The sequence below is a fragment of the Chroicocephalus ridibundus genome, chromosome Z (assembly GCF_963924245.1).
Source record: "Chroicocephalus ridibundus chromosome Z, bChrRid1.1, whole genome shotgun sequence".
Classification (NCBI taxonomy): Eukaryota; Metazoa; Chordata; class Aves; order Charadriiformes; family Laridae; genus Chroicocephalus; species Chroicocephalus ridibundus.
Genome location: NC_086316.1, coordinates 23,096,621 through 23,115,164, shown reverse-complemented (window position 1 = coordinate 23,115,164; position 18,544 = coordinate 23,096,621). Strand labels below are relative to the sequence as shown.

At 41.5% G+C, this 18,544-nt stretch overlaps 1 protein-coding gene across 1 annotated transcript; it reads left to right on the top strand.

The window, feature by feature from the left end:
- Positions 1–7,328: 7,328 nt before the first annotated feature.
- On the top strand, positions 7,329–13,061 carry SRP19 (signal recognition particle 19). Its single transcript, XM_063320791.1, has 5 exons — positions 7,329–7,465; positions 8,937–9,012; positions 10,041–10,112; positions 11,258–11,369; positions 12,414–13,061. The coding sequence occupies exons 1-5, from the start codon at positions 7,422–7,424 to the stop codon at positions 12,545–12,547; spliced, it is 438 nt and encodes a 145-aa protein (XP_063176861.1). The 5' UTR covers positions 7,329–7,421; the 3' UTR covers positions 12,548–13,061.
- Positions 13,062–18,544: the final 5,483 nt, after the last annotated feature.

Here is an 18,544-nt window from a genome sequence, read left to right as displayed (position 1 = left end):
CCTTGTGAGACTGGAATTGTTTTCTTGGCTACTACGGAAAGTTAGGTGTCTGTTTGCTGTATTAGCAATGTGATTTCATTTAAAAAGGAAGTGGCCGTTAAGACACTTCAGCAATGATTCAGCGTATCAGAACAAATGCTCTAAAAAAGCACACAGTTTTGTTTTGGTGGTAGTCATGTTTCAGATAACTAAGAAGTGGAAAAAAGAAGCTCAAAGACATGTGGTTCACAAGTAGAGCTCTCTGTTCTCTTCTGTGTTTCATTTGAGAACAAACTGCACAAAACAAGATCTAGTTGCAACACAGTGCAATTCCATGATCTCTCTGTTACTTACAAGAGGGTTGCAAGAAGGCTTATTTCATTATGACTCATAAACGTAGAAGAGGCTCAGTTAATTCCAAAGTCCTTCTTTTCCATAATGAATACATTCTTTAGTCACCAATTGTATACAGACCACGAAGGGACCTAGACTGATTAATTCCCAACACACACACACAAACATGTATTTAAATATACATGTGTATTTTGCACCCTTACCTTCACTTTAGGCTTTGGCGTAGTTAGAAGCATTTCAACAAAAAAAAAGGGCACTGTTGCTGATTTACTAAGATCCTTTGTTTTCTAGTATTTGTAGCGTTCTGTTTCATAGTTGAGTAGATGCGTTACAATTTCAGGACTGATTAGCTGGTACCTTATTTTTGAAGTGTTCTAGAGAAAGATGCACGTAAGTCTTGACTTAAATGCAGAAAAGGAAATTCCCTTGCTAGTAATTTAAACATTTTTATTCAGAACAAAGAAAAATCATTGCTACTATCACCTGCAGTTTAAAGTCAGTAGGGATCATGAAAGCAAGGAGATTTTGAGTGATTACATTTAATACAAATCAAGGTAGATTATGCCTAATTCTGTTCCTTCTTCTAACAATCCTCTGTACAAAAAGCATATTGTTTGGGGCAGGGGGGGAAAGGCAGTTTGGATGCACCATAACATGGAATTGAAATCTGCATGTGCATCTTACCGAATTATTGGTAAGGTCTGTGATGGCATACATTTAGAGTGGAAGTAGCTATGCAAGAGTAGGAAGGTAGATGTAAAAATTAAGCTATAGTATCAATGTCAAAAAAACTCCCAATTTTTAATCTTTTCTAATTATTATTAATTCATTGTGTGATGAAAGGGAGTTGGCATCTTTTTTTTTTGTCGTACTATAATTGAGCAGTTGAACTACCATGATGGATTATTTGACACCTTCAGGTGTTTTAAGTCATTTGGAATTCTTGCAAATAGAAATCCCCTAGCTTAAGTGAAAGCTATGAATTCAGTGCAAATACTGTATTACTGTGTCACAGGTGACTGATGGTTCCTTTTGATCTTACAAACTGACTGTACGCAACTGTGACTTTACACAGCTGTCGGCTGTTCTATAAGACTAAAACAGTAGGCCAAAGAATGACTGGGTGTAAAACTGAAGTCTATACTTAAGAGACATAGTCTTTGCAAATATGAAGGAATGAAAGATGGGTAGGAATCCTTATTTTCCTGTTTCCATTTTGCCAGTTCTCCTGTTACCAGCTAAATAGGAGTTTGATAGAGTCTTAGCAGGTGCCTGACAGTCTCCTCTGTATCTCTGTGAAATAATATATATATTGTCTGCTGTGCTGTCTAAATTAATTCATATAAGTCAAGGCTTATAGGTGACATAATTCGAAAGACTTCTAGCTCTGAACAGCATACAAGTCAGGACAACTGTTCCAAGGCTACTTTGTGATTATCAGCTGCTCTTGTGGTGCAGTACTTACAAATTGAAAAAAGTAAGCCTAATGTGGCTTTAGAACAACCCATATAGCTTAAAAAGGCTATTGAGATTGTTTATAGGCCTCTACCATTGAGATGAGCAAAAGTGATCCTTCTGCTGATTAATAAAGAAATTTATTAATTTCTTTATTCATGTAGGATAGGCATGTAGGATAAAGAAATTTATTCATCCTATTCATGTAGGATAGGCATGAGGTACTGCCTCTCCAGAAAACATGTAGAAGACAGGATTTCGGATTGTTAACACTGAAAGAACTAGAGTAGTCTATCGATTTAAAATAACCACTTCCTTGGGGAAAATGGTGTATACCGTCTTTTAAAAGTGGCCCATACAAGAATGGTGTGGTTAATTCACCACATTGAAGTTTCGTGGTAAGTAAATACCAGTTTTATGAAACTAAATAAAGGACAGCATTATTTTCTCCTCTATGGTGTTGAAAGTTCTCTGTTGGACTGACCTAGTTCACACCTGTCTCTTACTTCCACCTTAGGAGTTATATTTTGTGAAATATGTTTCCATTTTGAACAGTTTCTTTTTTTTCCCCAGCTCCTATATTTTATTTAAAAAATATATTTTTTGAATCCTTGCTTATAAAGATTGAGGAGAAAATCCTTCTCAGCTTGCCCCCTTCCCTCTGATGTCTGTTGAACGAAACAAGATTTCACTCTATGTCCCCTTTCTTTGTTCTGCGTTTTATCTGCAGTCCACTATGGAGCTGTTCCACCAATCTAGCTGAAAATATACCTCCTCCTAAATGACTTCACTAGTCCAATTATTGTATAGGCATTTCTTGCATGCTTAGACTATGCAGTGTAACATCAGATTAGATAAACGTGAACATGTAAGCTAGGTCTGAATAAACTGGCATCTGTACATGACACTTCCAGTAAAACACAGAACTCTGTCGCCTCAAACCATCTACATTTTCTTGGGCTTCCCCTTCTAGTCAGGGCATCTGCATTTATCTCAGGTGAAAAGTACCAGCCTGTAACACAACCGGTTTGAATTTTTTTTTTCACACACACAGGGCTCTTGCTGCTGGTTTGTTTTGTTTGGGATTTTTGTTTCGCTATTTTTCTTCCCAGACACCCTTAACAGTAAAAATAGAGTCTGACTAATGACACCTGACTTGCTGGTGACAGTGTGCAGTGAGGGAATTCTCTGCTTGAGATACCCGAGTGCTGCGTTCGCTCCCTGCCACTTCCCCTTCCACTGCTGTTACAGTAAATAAAATAACCTCACCAAGCTATACACAGCTTTCAGAGACCAGTATCCCTGCCACTAACCAAAGGCATTACTTGCAATCTTGAAATTTTGTTGCAGACATACATGAGTCCTATCCTCACCAGGAATTATATGTTCTCTTTGTATGGCTTTAAAGTGTTTAAAAGCTGTCAAGGTTTGATTGCTTCATCATTCATTTTCTGAGGTCAGGGACAGCAGATATTCGGGAAGCGCATGCAGCTACAACGTGCCTGAGCTAGTGTGCTTTGTGACCTACTTCTGTCTCTGAATTCCTCAGGCTAGAAATATGCAGAATTCAAGTTTGAAATGTATTTCTTATGGCACCAGTACAAATACAGTGACTGGATGCCATATACTTAATGAAGTCATTCTACAGTGATGATGGGGATTAAATTGACGTGTCTGTACCCGGTGCTTCATTTTAGGCACGCTAGTTTCAAGATATTGTGAATTCTAGCACCAATAAAAGAGACTGGTGTGTAATAATAGCATCTGCAGGAAAGAAGACGTGCTTCCCCCGTTGTGGTTAGTCATGTATGCCACGTGATCTAATCTGTAGCTCCACAAACTCCATTTCCAACATTTTTTTAATTATTTTTCCATCTGAAAAAGATGCTGAAAATAATTTTTGTCATCGCCACAAATACTGACACAGGCTATGTAGCTTTTGTTCTGTTACAGTAAGTTTAAATATTGTTTTAAAAGATAAGCTATTAATCTGTTAGTATTAAAAAGCTGTATGAATTCAAAGGAAAAAATAACATGCAATTGTCAAATATAACAACATCAAACAAATACACAACATCTTTCTCAGTGGCGTGAATTAAGTGGAGTGACTAACAGCACACTTAATATGCAACAATGGTACTGTGCCACTCACAAACTGCAGCTGTGTTCAACACCTTCTTTAATGCAATGTTGGAGCAGCGTTTCTCAAGGTGCTGTCCAGTGGTAATCCATAATGCACCAGAAATTGCTTTACCAAGTAACTGAGAAGCTAAAAACACTCCAGAAATCCAAGGGCTGGTGGGGGGGAACAGGGTTCATTAAGTTTTAGCCTATTTTTTATTTAATTGTATATGAAGCTACGGTAATACCAAATAAATATTTCTTTGCGTTTATTCCTAAAAGCATTAGATTGTTCTTCAATGTAAGCTCTGCTAGAGCAGTGTCCTTCAGAGGGAGATCTACATTTATGCTCTTTTGGTGGGTTCGAACCTATGTGTCCCAGAAGGAAAGGGCTACGCATATGATTTGACATAACCAAACAGCAATCAGCTTGGTTTGCAACGCGGTTTAGTGATGTTTCATGCAATGGTCACATCATAAGTATGCCCTGCATACTGCATGCCCACACAGAGACACAATGAATACAACGAAATCTAGTCTGCCCACAGTTCACACTGTACAGAGAATTAAATGGCACAAATGGTTCTTGAAGCCTTTATTAGCTTTAAGATAAGACCACCTTCTCCCCAGTCACAGGGACAGGGACCACAGCCTGGTGTTTGGAAAGCACAACCCGACCGCTATGGGATCTGATTGCCATGCAGGAGGCATGCAAGGGAAATACTTGCAAGCCAAGGCTACAAAGGCCGATGACCTGACCACCTCCCTCCTTCCCTCCCCTACAGCCCACCTTGGTCTTGCTGAATGCAGGTGACAAGAGCTGACAGACAAGCTTCTGTCACTGTGGCTGATGCGCAGATATAAGCACTGACAACCTGGACGACAGAACAACTCCCAAGCTAAGGACAGCTCTAACATTTCTCAGGTGGTGGGGATCTCAATGGAAAGTCATTTAATAGATACACAAGTGTGTATGCAATGGAGATTTTAAAAGAAAAACAGCAAAGAAAGAACAACATAGGAAATCCGTTACCAAGCCAGTGTTAACAAGATGAGAACATTTTGTTGGTAAGCAAAAGATGTGTAAGTAATTATTTGTAACAGATTACCTCTTAGAGAGGTACACTTAACACTGTATCAGCCAGCTTGATAGTAATTGGGAGATAACCCCCCAAAAATCTGTCTTTAGCACTGGACAACTGTTGCATCAAATCTTCCTTCGTAACTTGACACACCTTGTTTATATAACCATTTTTTTAGCTGAGGAGCTTGCTGAGTCATGTTTGTGAGGTGCTGCCAAATCGCTGACTTGCTACCGGACAGCTGCAGTCACATTTTTGAAAGCTGCTACTGCTGAGGCTGCACACTTGTACTGTTCATATTTTCTGTTGTACTTTGTACAGTGTATTCACTCCTGACATAATGAGAACAAAGACAGGAGACAACCGAACTGCCCATCATTTAAAAGAATGAATAGACAAATAATTTGTTAATCGGTGCCAAATGCTGATTCTTTCTGAAGGTTTTCCGTAGCTCTTCAAGTTTTCATGACTGTACTGGCAGTTCTTCCCTAAGAATACCACTGCGTTGCACTGGGTCTCAGCACCCTCCTCTTCCGTATTTCATCATGGGGAGCTGCATGCTTTGGTGGAGCAGAAAAACAATTTAAGAACATGGATAAATATTCAATAATTGCCTTCAGTTCTTTGTCCTAGTACGTAGCTGCTGCATGAATTTTAACTGGTGAGAGTAACTGCACAAAATGTGCCTTGTGAAATTCAGTGTGACTGAATGTTTGAGGGACCTCTGAAAGTCATCTGGTTAAACTCCCTGCTCCAGCAGGGTCACCTAGAGCTGGGTGCCCAGAACCATGTCCAGATGGCATTTGAATATCTCCAAGGAAGGAAACTCCACCTTCTCCCTGGGCAACCTGGGCCAGTGCTCCATCACCTTCACAGTGAAAAAGTTTTTCCCGATGTTTGTGAGGATCCTCTTGTGTTTCAGTGTGGGCCCATTGCCTGTGGTCCTGTCACTGGGCACCACTGTAAAAAGCCTGGCTCTGTTCTTTTTCCACCCTCCCTGCAGGTATTTATATAAATTGATAAGACCTCCCTGAGCCTTCTCTTCTCCAGGCTTGAACAGTCCCAACTCTCTCAGCCTTTCCTCCTAGCAGAGATGCTCCAGTCCCTTCATGATCTTGGTGGCCTTTTGCTGGACTCTCTCCAGTATGGCCATGTCTCTCTCATACTGGGGAGCCCAGAACCGGACCCAGCACTCCAGGTGTGGCCTCACCAGTGCTGATTAGAGGGGAAGGATCACCTCCCCTGACCTGCTGGCCACACTCCTCCTAATGCAGCCCGGGACACCACTGTCCTTCTTTGCCACAAGAGCATATTACTGGCCCACGTTCAATTTGGTGTCCACCAAGAGCCCAAGGGCCTTTTCTGCAAAGCTGCTTTCCAGCTGGATGGCCCTCAGCATGGACTGGTGCCTGTACTGGTCCCCACTGCAGGACTTTGCACTTCCCCTTGTTGAACCGCATGAGGTTCTTGTCGGCTCATTTCTCCAGCCTGTCCACGTCCCTCTGGATGTCAGAATGACCCTCTGGTGTACCAGCCCCTCCTCCCAGTTTGGTGTCATCAGCAAGCTGGCTGAGGGTGCACTCTGCCCCATCATCCAGATCATTAAGGAAGATGCTGAACAGCACTGGACCCAGTATTGACTCCTGAGGCACACTGCTAGTTACTGGCCTCTGGACTTTGTGCCACTGATCACCACCCTCTGGGCTCATCTTTTATTAGCGCTCGTAGTCCATTCAGGGTATGTATATCATCACTGCTGCACTCCCCTACAGCCAGTAAGATTTCACGCCTCACACGGGTGACAGGCAGAGCTGGCTGTGGCTGCCAGACCTCCCGCCGATTTCCCTCTGCTAAGCGCTGTGCAAGGCACTGAACAGGAACAGCACTCCCTAGCGTGCAGTGTAGCCTTCTGGCCGATTGTGATTCACCAAAGGCATCAGTCAGTCAGTCAGCTCGAAGTGAATCTTGGCTCGCTCTGCGCATTTCCTCCCTTGACGTGGTTTCTCCCAGTTCGCACAGGCCAGGCGGTACGGCCTATGCCGCCTGACGCGCAGCGAGCTACCACGGGGACTCCTCGGCACCGGATCATTCTCCCATAACGTTCCCGGCACCGACCGAAGAATTTGTGCCGTCACAGGCCCAGCCGCCGCTGAGCTCGGTCCCATGAAGGGCCCGTCCCGTCCCGTCCCGTCCCGTCCCGCTCCCCTCGCTTCCCGCCAAAGCGCAGGCGCGGCGGAGGCTGCGCGCCCGCGCACGGCCCAGCGGCGCGTACGTCGCGCCTCCTCACAGGGTGAAGCGCTTTAGCGACAGCACCGCCGGCCAATGGAATTGACGGACCGTGCGGGAGGGGGCGGGATTTCCTGTCCAAGGGGAAGTAGGGTGAGGTAGGCGTGGGCCCGCGTCCGCAGCGGCGTCGGTGCTGCCGTTGCTATGGCCGCCGCCGCCACCGCCACGTCTCCGGCTGATAAAGAGAGGTAACGTGGGCCCGGCCCTATGAGGCAGTGGCGTGCCTGCCCAGCTGCCGTCCCCCTCCTGCCGGGGGCTGCCGGCAGCTTTCCGCGGAGCGGCGCGCGGCCGGGGGCGCGTTAGGCTGCAGCGGCGGTGAGGGGGCGGGCGGCTGCCCGGGTCCCCAGCGCCAGGCTGGCGGCCCGGGCGGCGAAGGGAGGTGGGGGCTCGGGACGGCGGGAGGCGGGTGAGGCCTGCGGCTGTGACAACAGTGCGTGTGGTGATACTGCAGTAACACGTCACGTAGGTCATCTAGGAAGGTTATTGCAGCAGGTGTGTTGCAGCGGGAGGTCTGTTCGGCAGTTTCTGAAGCTGGAGTGCTCGAAGCTGTGTTGTCCTGTCGTTCTTTTAATACATCGTTTCACTTAAAGCTCAGGAAAGGTAAACTGAGCCAGAGAAGGCATTGGTCGGTGTAGTATGTTGGTGGCTGTGAACATCAGTAATATTCTGCTCTTTCCCATCTCCTTTTTCCTTTGCAGAACTCTGCCACTTACGCAGAAGTACTGGTTTGCTCATAAAGAGGACTGTAGTTAATAGGGGAAAATACCAGCGAAAAGGTACTTAGGGGGAGAAGAGTAGCAGAAGCTCATCTCAGAGCTGAGGTGACAGTGGCTAGTTTTAGAGGCAACAAGAAATGTTTCCTGGGAGGCAGTATGGATCAGTGATCCTTAACAGTCTCCAACCAGCTGAACATTAGTCTGCTCCAGGTTATTTGCTCACTTTCTGCTTCCCTGTCTTCTTATGCAGTCATAGCTCCTTATTCACATGTAGGCATTCTTCAGTCTCCGTGTAGGCCTCAGATAGTTGGTTTTCTTTATTGTCTAGTAAGAGGAATAATTGAAGTTCCATCACTTTTGTCCCCTGTATGTTCTTGACAGGTTTGAATCTACTGAAAAATCTTAACTTTTTAAGCACAGTTTTTCAGAGGCTTAATAACTTACACAAATCTGGGTGGTTCTGTGTGTGAATGGGGGCGGGGGGGGGGAAGGCAAATCCATAGCCAAAAAAAACCTTGCTTTTTGCTTCTATCAAGAACTTAGCAATTAGCGTACTGGAAACCTTCTTTAATTCTTTTCATGGAAATGTGTATCTTTCCTTCTAGGTTTCAGGAGTTTAAGAAAAGGGTCGAAACATTCTCTTTCAGCCTACTTTTTTTCTCAAGATAGATAGCGCCGTCCTTTCTACATGCTGTGCCCCAAAAAGTAGAGTTATGCAAGGAACACTTCAGCCAAATAGTCGTGCAGTGTCCTGAATAAAGCAAAAAGGAGTTTGCAATGCCCTTACTGATTCATCTAGGGAAAATAAATGGTTGTTCTAAGCTGCTGTGAGAACTTTTTTGTCGTAGCCATGAGGTCTATTTTTTGTTTTACTAGGAAACTACTGCATAAACAGTCAAGGAGTTGGTACTACTTACTTAAAGTCACTATTTTCTCTTTTTAGATTCATCTGCATTTATCCAGCATATTTGAATAACAAGAAGACAATAGCAGAAGGAAGAAGGATACCTATAGACAAAGTAATTTTGTGTGTGGTGGGGAAATGTGATGTTTTGTTATGCTATGCAGTAATGTGTAGAGAGTTGGAAAATAAATCTCAAAGCTGTTGATTTTTCTTGTGGCCCATGGCAAGTAGCTCAATAGCTGGAAATTACAGTGTATTCGAAGATAACCTAGTGTCAGCATATGAATTTGGTAGAAGAGCACTGGGTTTAAGTGTCTGCTTTCATGTGAACAGCACCTTTGGCAATCAGTGATGAAGAAAATTTGTGAAGTTATGAGAAACTTAATGCATTTAGCCACCTACATAAGTAGTTTGCCAAATGTGAAAGTGGTGCAGAAAAGAACAGGTAGCTAACGATTGTTTTTTGGTGACTGACTATATATGCCTATATTCTGTACCCTGTCCCCTTTGCTGCTGTCAAAGATAGAACTTAAAGTGCACGTGGCATCTAGACTTGGTAGTTGATGTTGCTTTTAATCTGTCCAGAAATAGTTTTTGATCATCTCACTTCTTTATAATATTGTTAACAAGGACTCATGGGAATTTAAAGGGCTTTTCTCACTGCTTAGCGTTGGGGTTTTTTTCTGATAGTAGTTTAAAATCTTTCTTGAGTAAGCAAGTTGCCAATCAAAGATCTGTCTATGGGAGGAATCTGCTGTGCTTAGAAGGTTTCTATTCTTTTCTCCTTCAGTTCTTGCTGTAAGTTTGCTGTTGCTGATTTCTGGCTTTTGGGTTTTTTTGTAAATACAGTAAATGCTATTTCATTTCAGTTACTCTTTCTAAGCAATTATTTCACTTGTTCCCCTGTCTCACTGTTTCCTATTTTACTGATATCTTATCTCTTTTTCTTTTTGTTTCATGTTTTCTAGACTGTAGGAGTGCTCACAGATGACTTCTATGGTAGATTTGTCATTATTTGAAGTACCTCCTCTTTTCCCATCTGCTTTTTCTAGTTATAGAGTGTAGGGTGGGAAACTGCTAACTATTGCTGTATAGGTAGTTTGTCATTGAAAAATAATTAACTGTAACACATTGTTTCAACAGGCTGTTGAAAATCCGACATCTACAGAAATCCAAGATGTATGTGCAGCAGTTGGATTCAATGTGCTATTAGAGGTAATTAAAAAAAAAAACACAGCAAAAAAACACTACAGACTTGGTATGTGTCTCTATTTTTCTTTCATTATATCTTTTCTTACAGACAGGATAAATTACAATTGGAAGTTTCTTTAATCAACCAAGACATTTCCTTGCTTTGAGTAATAACTGATGATAATGATGGAGTAAATGTAATGAAGTAAAACTGTATGCACAGCAGAAATAACCCAGATTTCTGAGACAACACGACTTTTAAGCTTATAAAGAGATTACTTTTATTTAACTATCCTTCTGAGAAGACTATCCTAGATGCTTAAAAGTGTGTCAGAATAAAAGGTGATTTTGCAAGCTGCAACTGCAAATTAAGCTTTTGAAAAGGCATATTTTTAATGAAAGTTTGTTACCTTTTGGAATGAGTGTCCTATAGGAATAGGATTCTGATGCTTGAAGTCTTCGGAGTCCTTTGGAGTTATGTTTTAACCAGAGAATGTTAATTTTTTTTACTCCAATACCTGCTTGCTTTTTAAATGGTTGAAGTTGGTTACTTTTTTCTTAGGGAATGAGTCTGGGTTTCTGGGGAGGTAACTATTCGCAATTGGTTTTCTGAAGTAATTAGTAATTTAAAATACTGTTAAATTTTCTAAGAAAAATTTAGATCCTCATCTAAGAGTGTGACTGGTATCCAAAAAACCAGTACAAAATGACTTTGCTTTTCAGAAGCCAAATATATTCCTATTAGTGTACACCAGCCTGTGAAACCTGTAACATTTTAACAAAAATAGAGGCTATGATATCCAAAAGCAGTAGGCCTCAGACCGTGATGTATGACATACTGTCTCTAGGTGACCAGAAGGGATTGTGGCAGTGGAGATGAAACAAAAAAACGGTGTCGGTTGGTCTAGACTGATGGGGAAGTAGAACAGTCCCTGTAGCAGCAGGTTACTCGCTAAATTGTTCAGTACCAGTAGCTGGTTGCAGCAGTGCTTCTGAAAAAGTTACACGATAGCTTTCGATACTACTGCAATGGCTAAATGGTGGATGACACTGTTAGAGAGCTAGGGTTATGGTTTACATCTGTTCATAATTCCAGGCTGCTGTGACTTAGATCAGTTTGCAGAAAATTATTCCAGTATTTATTATAATTTTCTCCTTTTGTATGACAGAAAAATAAGATGTATCCTAGAGAGTGGAACAGAGATGTGCAGTACAGAGGCAGAGTACGAATCCAGCTCAAACAAGATGATGGCAACCCATGTTTACCTCAGTTTCCAACGCGTGAGTAGAGTACATGGGTTAGGCACTTTATCTGTTAATAAAACAGACTGTTTATTTTGTTGTGTTACCAGATTGTTTAATTAGTTTTACTATTATAAATTTTACAACTTTACATTAAATCCCTTTGCCTGTGTAAGTGAACCAAATCAAGTTGGTGTGTGAGCGTTGAGTGGAGTTTGTAAAATGCTTGTTGTCTTCAATCCTGCTGTTTCTTCAGTGGTTGGATTGGAGGGGATTGTGGGGAGTGTTCTGTGTATGTTGAACAAAGCAGCGGTTCAGTTTTGGCCTACTGTTTGTTGACAGTTAAAACAGAGGATTTGGTATTGGAATGGCTAAATTCCACCTTTTTTTTAGCTTACATATATCAGCTAGGCGTCAGTATGGACACCAAATCGATAAAGTACAATACTGAGTTCAGTTGAGTATTCTGCTGGCCTTTTTCATAAATTAACAATGGAACAGCTCTCTTCACACTGACTAATAGGAATAGTTCATCTTGAATTACAAGTAATTTAGTCTTTTGCATTTTTCCTGAAAATTAATCAGTGTATAAAACAGAAGCAAATGCATATAAGAAGTAGTATGTATTTTAAGGAAAGAGCAAGGAGAATACTGAATCCAGAGTAGCGTAAGAGTGCTGTGGGTCAGGAGGAGACAATTTAAAACCATATTCCTGCTGGAAGACAGCACTCCCTTTCTAAAAATGCTTGTAGCTTTTTGCCTGGTCATTCTGTCCCAGATATCTCAGGCCATTAAAAGGTGAAGGGAAAGAGTAACAGGATGCATATAGATACTTTGGAAAATGTCAGGTTATGTGCCTATCTGCTGTAACATTTATCAGTCCTGCACTTTTTTAAAATTTAAAAAAAAAAAGAGGTTGAGAAGAGTTTTTCACAAACTTCTCGCTACATGAGAGAAGGAAATAGAGCTCCTAGGCTTTTTATCTAGTTTAACAGAAATCTAAAGGGTGCTGAAGTTTCTAACTTTGAAAATGTCGGAAATGTTCTTAACATAGTAACATTGGTTTCTCCCTGTGTTTTTTAGGTAAATCAGTAATGCTGTATGCTGCAGAAACCATTCCCAAACTGAAAACAAGAACCCAAAAGATGGGAGGTAGCGATCAAAGTGTTCAGCAAGGAGAGGGAGGCAAGAAAGGTAAAGGGAAGAAAAAGAAATGAGCTCCTATTTGGAATAATTGTTACATCACACAGTTGTACTTACAAGTGTGGATGGACACATTACTTGCTGCAACTCTGAAGTGAAAAGATACAAGCGAGAAATAAACAGGGGAAGCTGAGTAGAACTGCTTGCTTTTATTGGAACTGGAATGCATGTAGCTGCCTCGCATCTGTGTAACAATAAATCTGTCTTCACACACAACCTTCTAGCATCCACTTGTAAAGGTGGAAGAACGTAAGCAAACGGGGTGGGTGGGAGAAATATTACTTCCAGAAGAAATATGCAGCTTTGAATAAATAAATAAATATTCTTATTCAGACTTAGATATCTGAAAACTGGTTGCCTTAGTAAACCTTTTGTCTATGCTAGTGAAGTGACTGTTCTAATTCCAGAGGGTCTTTGTTGCTAACAGAAAAATGTAATTTTATGGCTCTGTGCACTTCCCTTGCTAATAATCTTTCACAGCTGCCAAGTGTACTAATAAAGGTGACATGTTGATTTAAAAAAATATAATTTTATAGAATACTTTTTCCAAAAGTGTTAATTTTTCCTCCACAGCCAGTTGTAAAGAAGTCAGTGACACATACTGTAAGGATAATATTGTGAAGTTTTAAGATAACTTGAAAAAAATAGCTTCCTTTTCTGTCTTGCATAATGTGGGATATATTACACTCTATACTATCCTATTTTGGTTGTTGTTTGAGAGCTTAGGAAATGTAGCTTTGTTCTCTACCTGTCAAATACTATTTCAGATGTCTGGGGCTTGCAATATCTGTTAAGTTAAATTTTTTTTTTTTTTTTATGTAGTCCACAGGCAAGGACAGAAAGTTATTTGGAGGAGATGAGTTGGTCAGAACAGTTGTCCACTAGCAAGGCTCCTTCGAAGTAATTAAGAAATGTACTGTGCAAGTTAAATGAGGGATAGTTCAATATCAGGAGACTGAAGAAGAAGCACCAATGCCTGTTTGGAGTTTAAAACCAAAAATCCTGCATGAGTTTTTTAATCCGTAGTATATGAAAACAAAGTCAGATGAATGCTTTCACAGATGACTACTGTGAGCAAGTTATCAGATTTTTTTTGATAAATTTCATGTGACAATATTCTCTTTTAGGATTTTTCTTGTTCATCAGCTTTTTCCCATTTTAAAGATAAAACAGCATTCAGAATGTATCCAGACATTTAACGACTATTATTCTAAAGTAATGAAACTTGGTAAAATTCTTGATGATATCCCTGCTCAAGTTACTTGTGCTTGTAGTTTGAGTTTTCTTATGTTCTTACATTTCTTGTCTGCTCAACAGCATCTCTTTCAAGTAGATGGTAAGTTACCAGTGCCCCTTGAAGTTGATGCCGATAGGTACTGATAGCGCAACTGTGTAGAGCCCATGACTTGTGAATAGTTCAAAGTCAATTGTGTTTCCTGTCGTCTCTCTAACACTTTGTGAGTGTGGTTGTGGTCTTGCACTGTTCAACAAAGAAGGAGAATGCGTTCTCGTTCTCACTGCAGTTGTGCTAAATCCAGAAGTGTGAGAGCAGCAGTATGTAGGCTGGCTAAAACGGAACGGCTTGGGAGTAAAAATCCTGTGTTCTAATGCTGTAATTGACCATGGTGGTGTACAAATGTCTTGGTTTTTTCTGCTGATGTAAGCCGCCTTTGGAGTGTCTGGCCTTGAAAACACACCTAAATTTTGAGAAGTTATTTAAATAGTATGTCTGAGAGTTGATGGAATGCCATGGGGTGGGAACAGGTGCTATCTGAATAGGGTTTTTTTTGTTACAGAAAACAACTGGATGTGGTCAGGGCTTGTTAGTTACGTCTACTCTATAGAGTTAGGGAAGTGCTACAGGTTAGTTGCAACATGGGAAAAAATACCAAGTGAGGTATGCCAGCAGGAATGGAAGACAGACTTAAAAGACCATAAGTGCCCATGGATTGTGGGGCTCAAGTTATTCTTGACTTTTCCTGAGTGCTGAGTAACTTTCCTGAAACTTTATTTATGAGAGCTCTGTGAAAATTAATTGGTATGATAGCTTGGCTGCATAATGGTAAGTGGAGGGGAATGACTCCAGCCATGTCATGATCATGTTAGGCCCAAGTATTGTAAATTGGAGCTTTCTAATTGGAGCTTTACGTTTAGACTACGGACAGCTGAAAAATGTGGAGGCTAAGTCTCATGGGAGATTTGTTCACAGTAGCCAGAAATGGGTGGGTGTCAGAAAAGGGTGGGTGTCAGGAGGATGGGGCCAGGCTCTTCTCAGTGGTGCCCGGCAACAGGACAAGAGGCAACGGGCACAAACTTGAGCACAGGAAGTTCCATCTCAACACGAGGAGGAACTTCTTTACTTTGAGGGTGGCAGAGCACTGGAGCAGGCTGCCCAGAGAGGTTGGTGGAGTCTCCATCTCTGGAGACATTCAAAACCCACCTGGACACGTTGCTGTGCAACCTGCTCTAGGTGACCCTACTCTGGCAGGGGGGTTGGACTAGATGATCTCCAGAGGTCCTTTCCGACCCCTACCATTCTGTGAAATTAAATATCTTAAGAACTTGTCTGTGCTATGGTATGTATGTTGAGAAAGAATCTTAGTGGCATTGCTTACAAAAATTTCCCAATCAAAGAACCCAAAATAGTAAAGTTATTTTAAATATATGAAACTGGGATTTAATCAAGTTATCAAAGAAAGCTCTATGGGTATTTGGGTAAAGCTGACTGGTTGTTTTGTTTTGCTTTATTTTTAAGCAAATAGTGCACTGCTAGGAAATCAGATTATTACTACCATTAGGGAGTTGAAGTCTGGTTTCCCCCAACCCCTGCCTACTTATCCTCCCCATCTCTAAATGAGTTCATCACTTTGCTTTTTTTATTTTTGTTATTTCTGGCTGGCTTTAGAGTAAGTACAGTGTGTGAGCAATATTTGTTCCTAAATGAGCTGTCACAAGATTAAGCACAACTCCCCCTTTCCTGCCAGAGTTAAGCTTATAAACCAGACTTTAATTTCTGTATTTCCTGTTTTTTAATAAACTGGGTTCCTTAGAGGATTAAAAACAAGCAGTTCAAGGTAGTACATCATATTCTTCTGCAAGTCTTCCCACCTTCTTCAGCACCTTTCCCTTCTCCACCCCCTCAGTTCCTGGGAACAGGGGAGAGTGTTGGAGGCCACTGTGGGACTGGGAGCGGAGACAGGGCTGCTGTAAAAATACAGAAGCACTGCAACTGTTGGTCTCAATGCTATCAATAAAAAAAATTTTGTTTGAAAGGAAAAACTTGGTGATAACGGATGTGTTTATTTCACTTGTCTTGCTTTTACAGTTTTCTGTGAATTTGCTCAAGCAGTGTAGTTACTAAAAAGACACTGTGGTCTGTGGCTTCCTGTAGGTGGCAATATTAATGCAAACATGCATCGCTGAGTGGGCATTTACTCCACATCTGAGACAGGAGGAATATGGATGTTGAGCTGCTGTCACTCCAGGAGATAGTAATCCAGCTATTTAAAAGCATATACTTGTTATTTTCCTATACTTTTTTTTTGCGGTACCTAGACAAAGATGAAAACATTTGGAATGCACGTGTGAGCTTAGAATCCTTCTCACAATCCTTCTAACACTTTCTGTGTCAGCAATGGATGGCAACATTGACATTGGGCATTAAGCGGATCTGAAGACACAGGCAATCAATAAAGGAATCACAAAAAATGAAAGTTTGGCACTGCTGTGAGACAGATGTTTTATTCTTTCGGATGTGTGGAAGGGGACACATAGCTGCTGTAGCAGAAGCCCAGTCATCGTTATTCATTTCTTACTGTAAAGAAAGTGGGTTTCAAAGGGTTATTTTGAAATGTGTTTTATCTTGGAAAGTGACAATAACGTATGGCCCTATGTAGTTCTCTGCTGTCAACCAGGAAGCAAATTTCCCAAAGGCCAGCTCTGCAGAAAATAGCTGTTCTTAAAAGCTTTGCCTTTGCGTATATCCCATTCCTAGTGTGTGCTTAATGGTTACAGCCGTTTATCCAGAACTCCTTTTGGGGCAGCGTATACATCTGGGGTGTTCATATGTGCTGTACTGAGAGCATGAAAGGTGGCACGGCTCCCTTGTTTCCTTCTCTGTCTGTAGCTGCAGGTGTAGCTGTGTTGGAATGGAATGGAACAGAATGGACTATTTCAGTTGGAAAGAACCCACAAGGATCATCTAGTCCAGCTGCTTGAGCCCTTCAGTGCTGACCACAAGTTAAAGCACGTTATCAAGGGCATTGTCCAAATGCCTCTTAAACACTGATAGGCTTGGGGCACCAACCATGCGTGTCCCAGTGTTTGACCATCTTCTTGGTAAAAAAATGCTTCCTAATGTCCAGGGTAAACCTCTACTCATGCAGCTTTGAACCATTCTCATGCCTCCTGTCACTGGATCCCACTTACTTAGCTTCTTCCTGTTACAGACTGACCTTTATGGGTTTGTTTTACCTCTTAGGATACAATAATCTGGCTTTTCAAAGAGGTGGGGTTTTTTTCCCCTAAAGAAACAAAGACTTAATACAAATACTGTCTTTATCTATTGCTTTATAACTTTTGAGCCTGTTGAGTCATTTGGTTGACATGATGAAGAGTCAAGGTCTCAAAGATAGTAAATTCCCACAAGCCATGAAGCTGAGTGATCAAATTAGGAGATAAGACTATGTTAATGCATCATCCAGTCAAGAAACTTTTTATGTCCCAGATGGGAGAAGGGAAGGCGAGGAGGATGTTTATCCTTCCTGGCTGGCAGTTTGCTCTGACCAAACGGCATTTAATATGTTGGGTGTTCAGTCAGCACCCAGGCAGCTACAGAGTAAGTACAGATTAGAGCTGGTAAAATAGCTACCAAATGAGCTGCCTTTTGACAAAGGACTTGAAAAGATGGCAAAATTGACTATATTGTAGTGGCTGGTGTAGGGGAGAGAGGAGGAGACCATCTGCCATTGGTAGTGTGGGACTTGGGAGAGAGCAGCGCACACAGCAAGTAGGAACCAAGTGGTCCGTAGCACTGTAGCACCATTTCTTATGAAACGCTATGTGTGTCTTTTTTCTCTGTTGAGGTTTGGCGGGTTTTTTTGTGGGGTGGGTTTTTTTTGTTTGTTTGGTTGGTTGGTTGTTTTTTTTTTCCCCAGATAGAACTTAGCTATGTCTAATTGAAGGCTTTAAGAATTCTCCTCCTGCAAGGATGCAATAATAGAAAATAATAGGTACATAAGGTGTTACTCGTTTTGTGGAATTCCATAGCCTCAGCAAAGGCATTGACGACACGGCCTTCCAAAAGACACTAAATTCTAAGAAGTTCATCTGGAATCATTTTTACTTGACGAGTTCATCTGAGGATGTTTTGCTCTGGAATATCGTAACATTTTTATGTGCCAGTAGGAAATCCGTTCTTCAGAAAGTTCTGTCAACATGCTTGTACAACTGAGGACTCCCTCGGTGGCCCTAGGCTGCGACGCCTCAAGTACTGTCTCATTCCACCACACTGGAAGAAGTTCTCCGTAAAGGCAGGACTGATGGTCACTGTATGGTCACGGCTGCCAGGCGTGCAGTTTACAGGAAATACTGACAGTCTCTCATGACCAGCAAGCATTTGTGATTTCATTCTTTAGAACGCTGCTCTTCCTCCTTTACCTGCGGAAGTTACTGTTGGTTGAGTCTGAAATGTGGGTGGGGGGGTGACTAAGGAATTAGTTGTAATATTTTTGTGTTGATTCTCAGACTAAACAGAGCTGACAAGACCAAAATGCAAATTCAAGGAAATCTCTTAAATTTGTCAAATAAAAAGAATTGTGAGGGTTTCACCTGACAAATATTAGTCTACTTAAAAGAATTTCTATTCTTGGTGAACTATCTTGCTTTGGTTTGAAGAATTTGGTTTCATTGCAGTAGCACTGGCAGTGATGTTCACTGTGGAGTTTTTTTAAAGGGTTTTCTGAACTTTTTTTCCTTTGTGCTGAGTTTGGAAATGTGTAAGATAAAGCAGA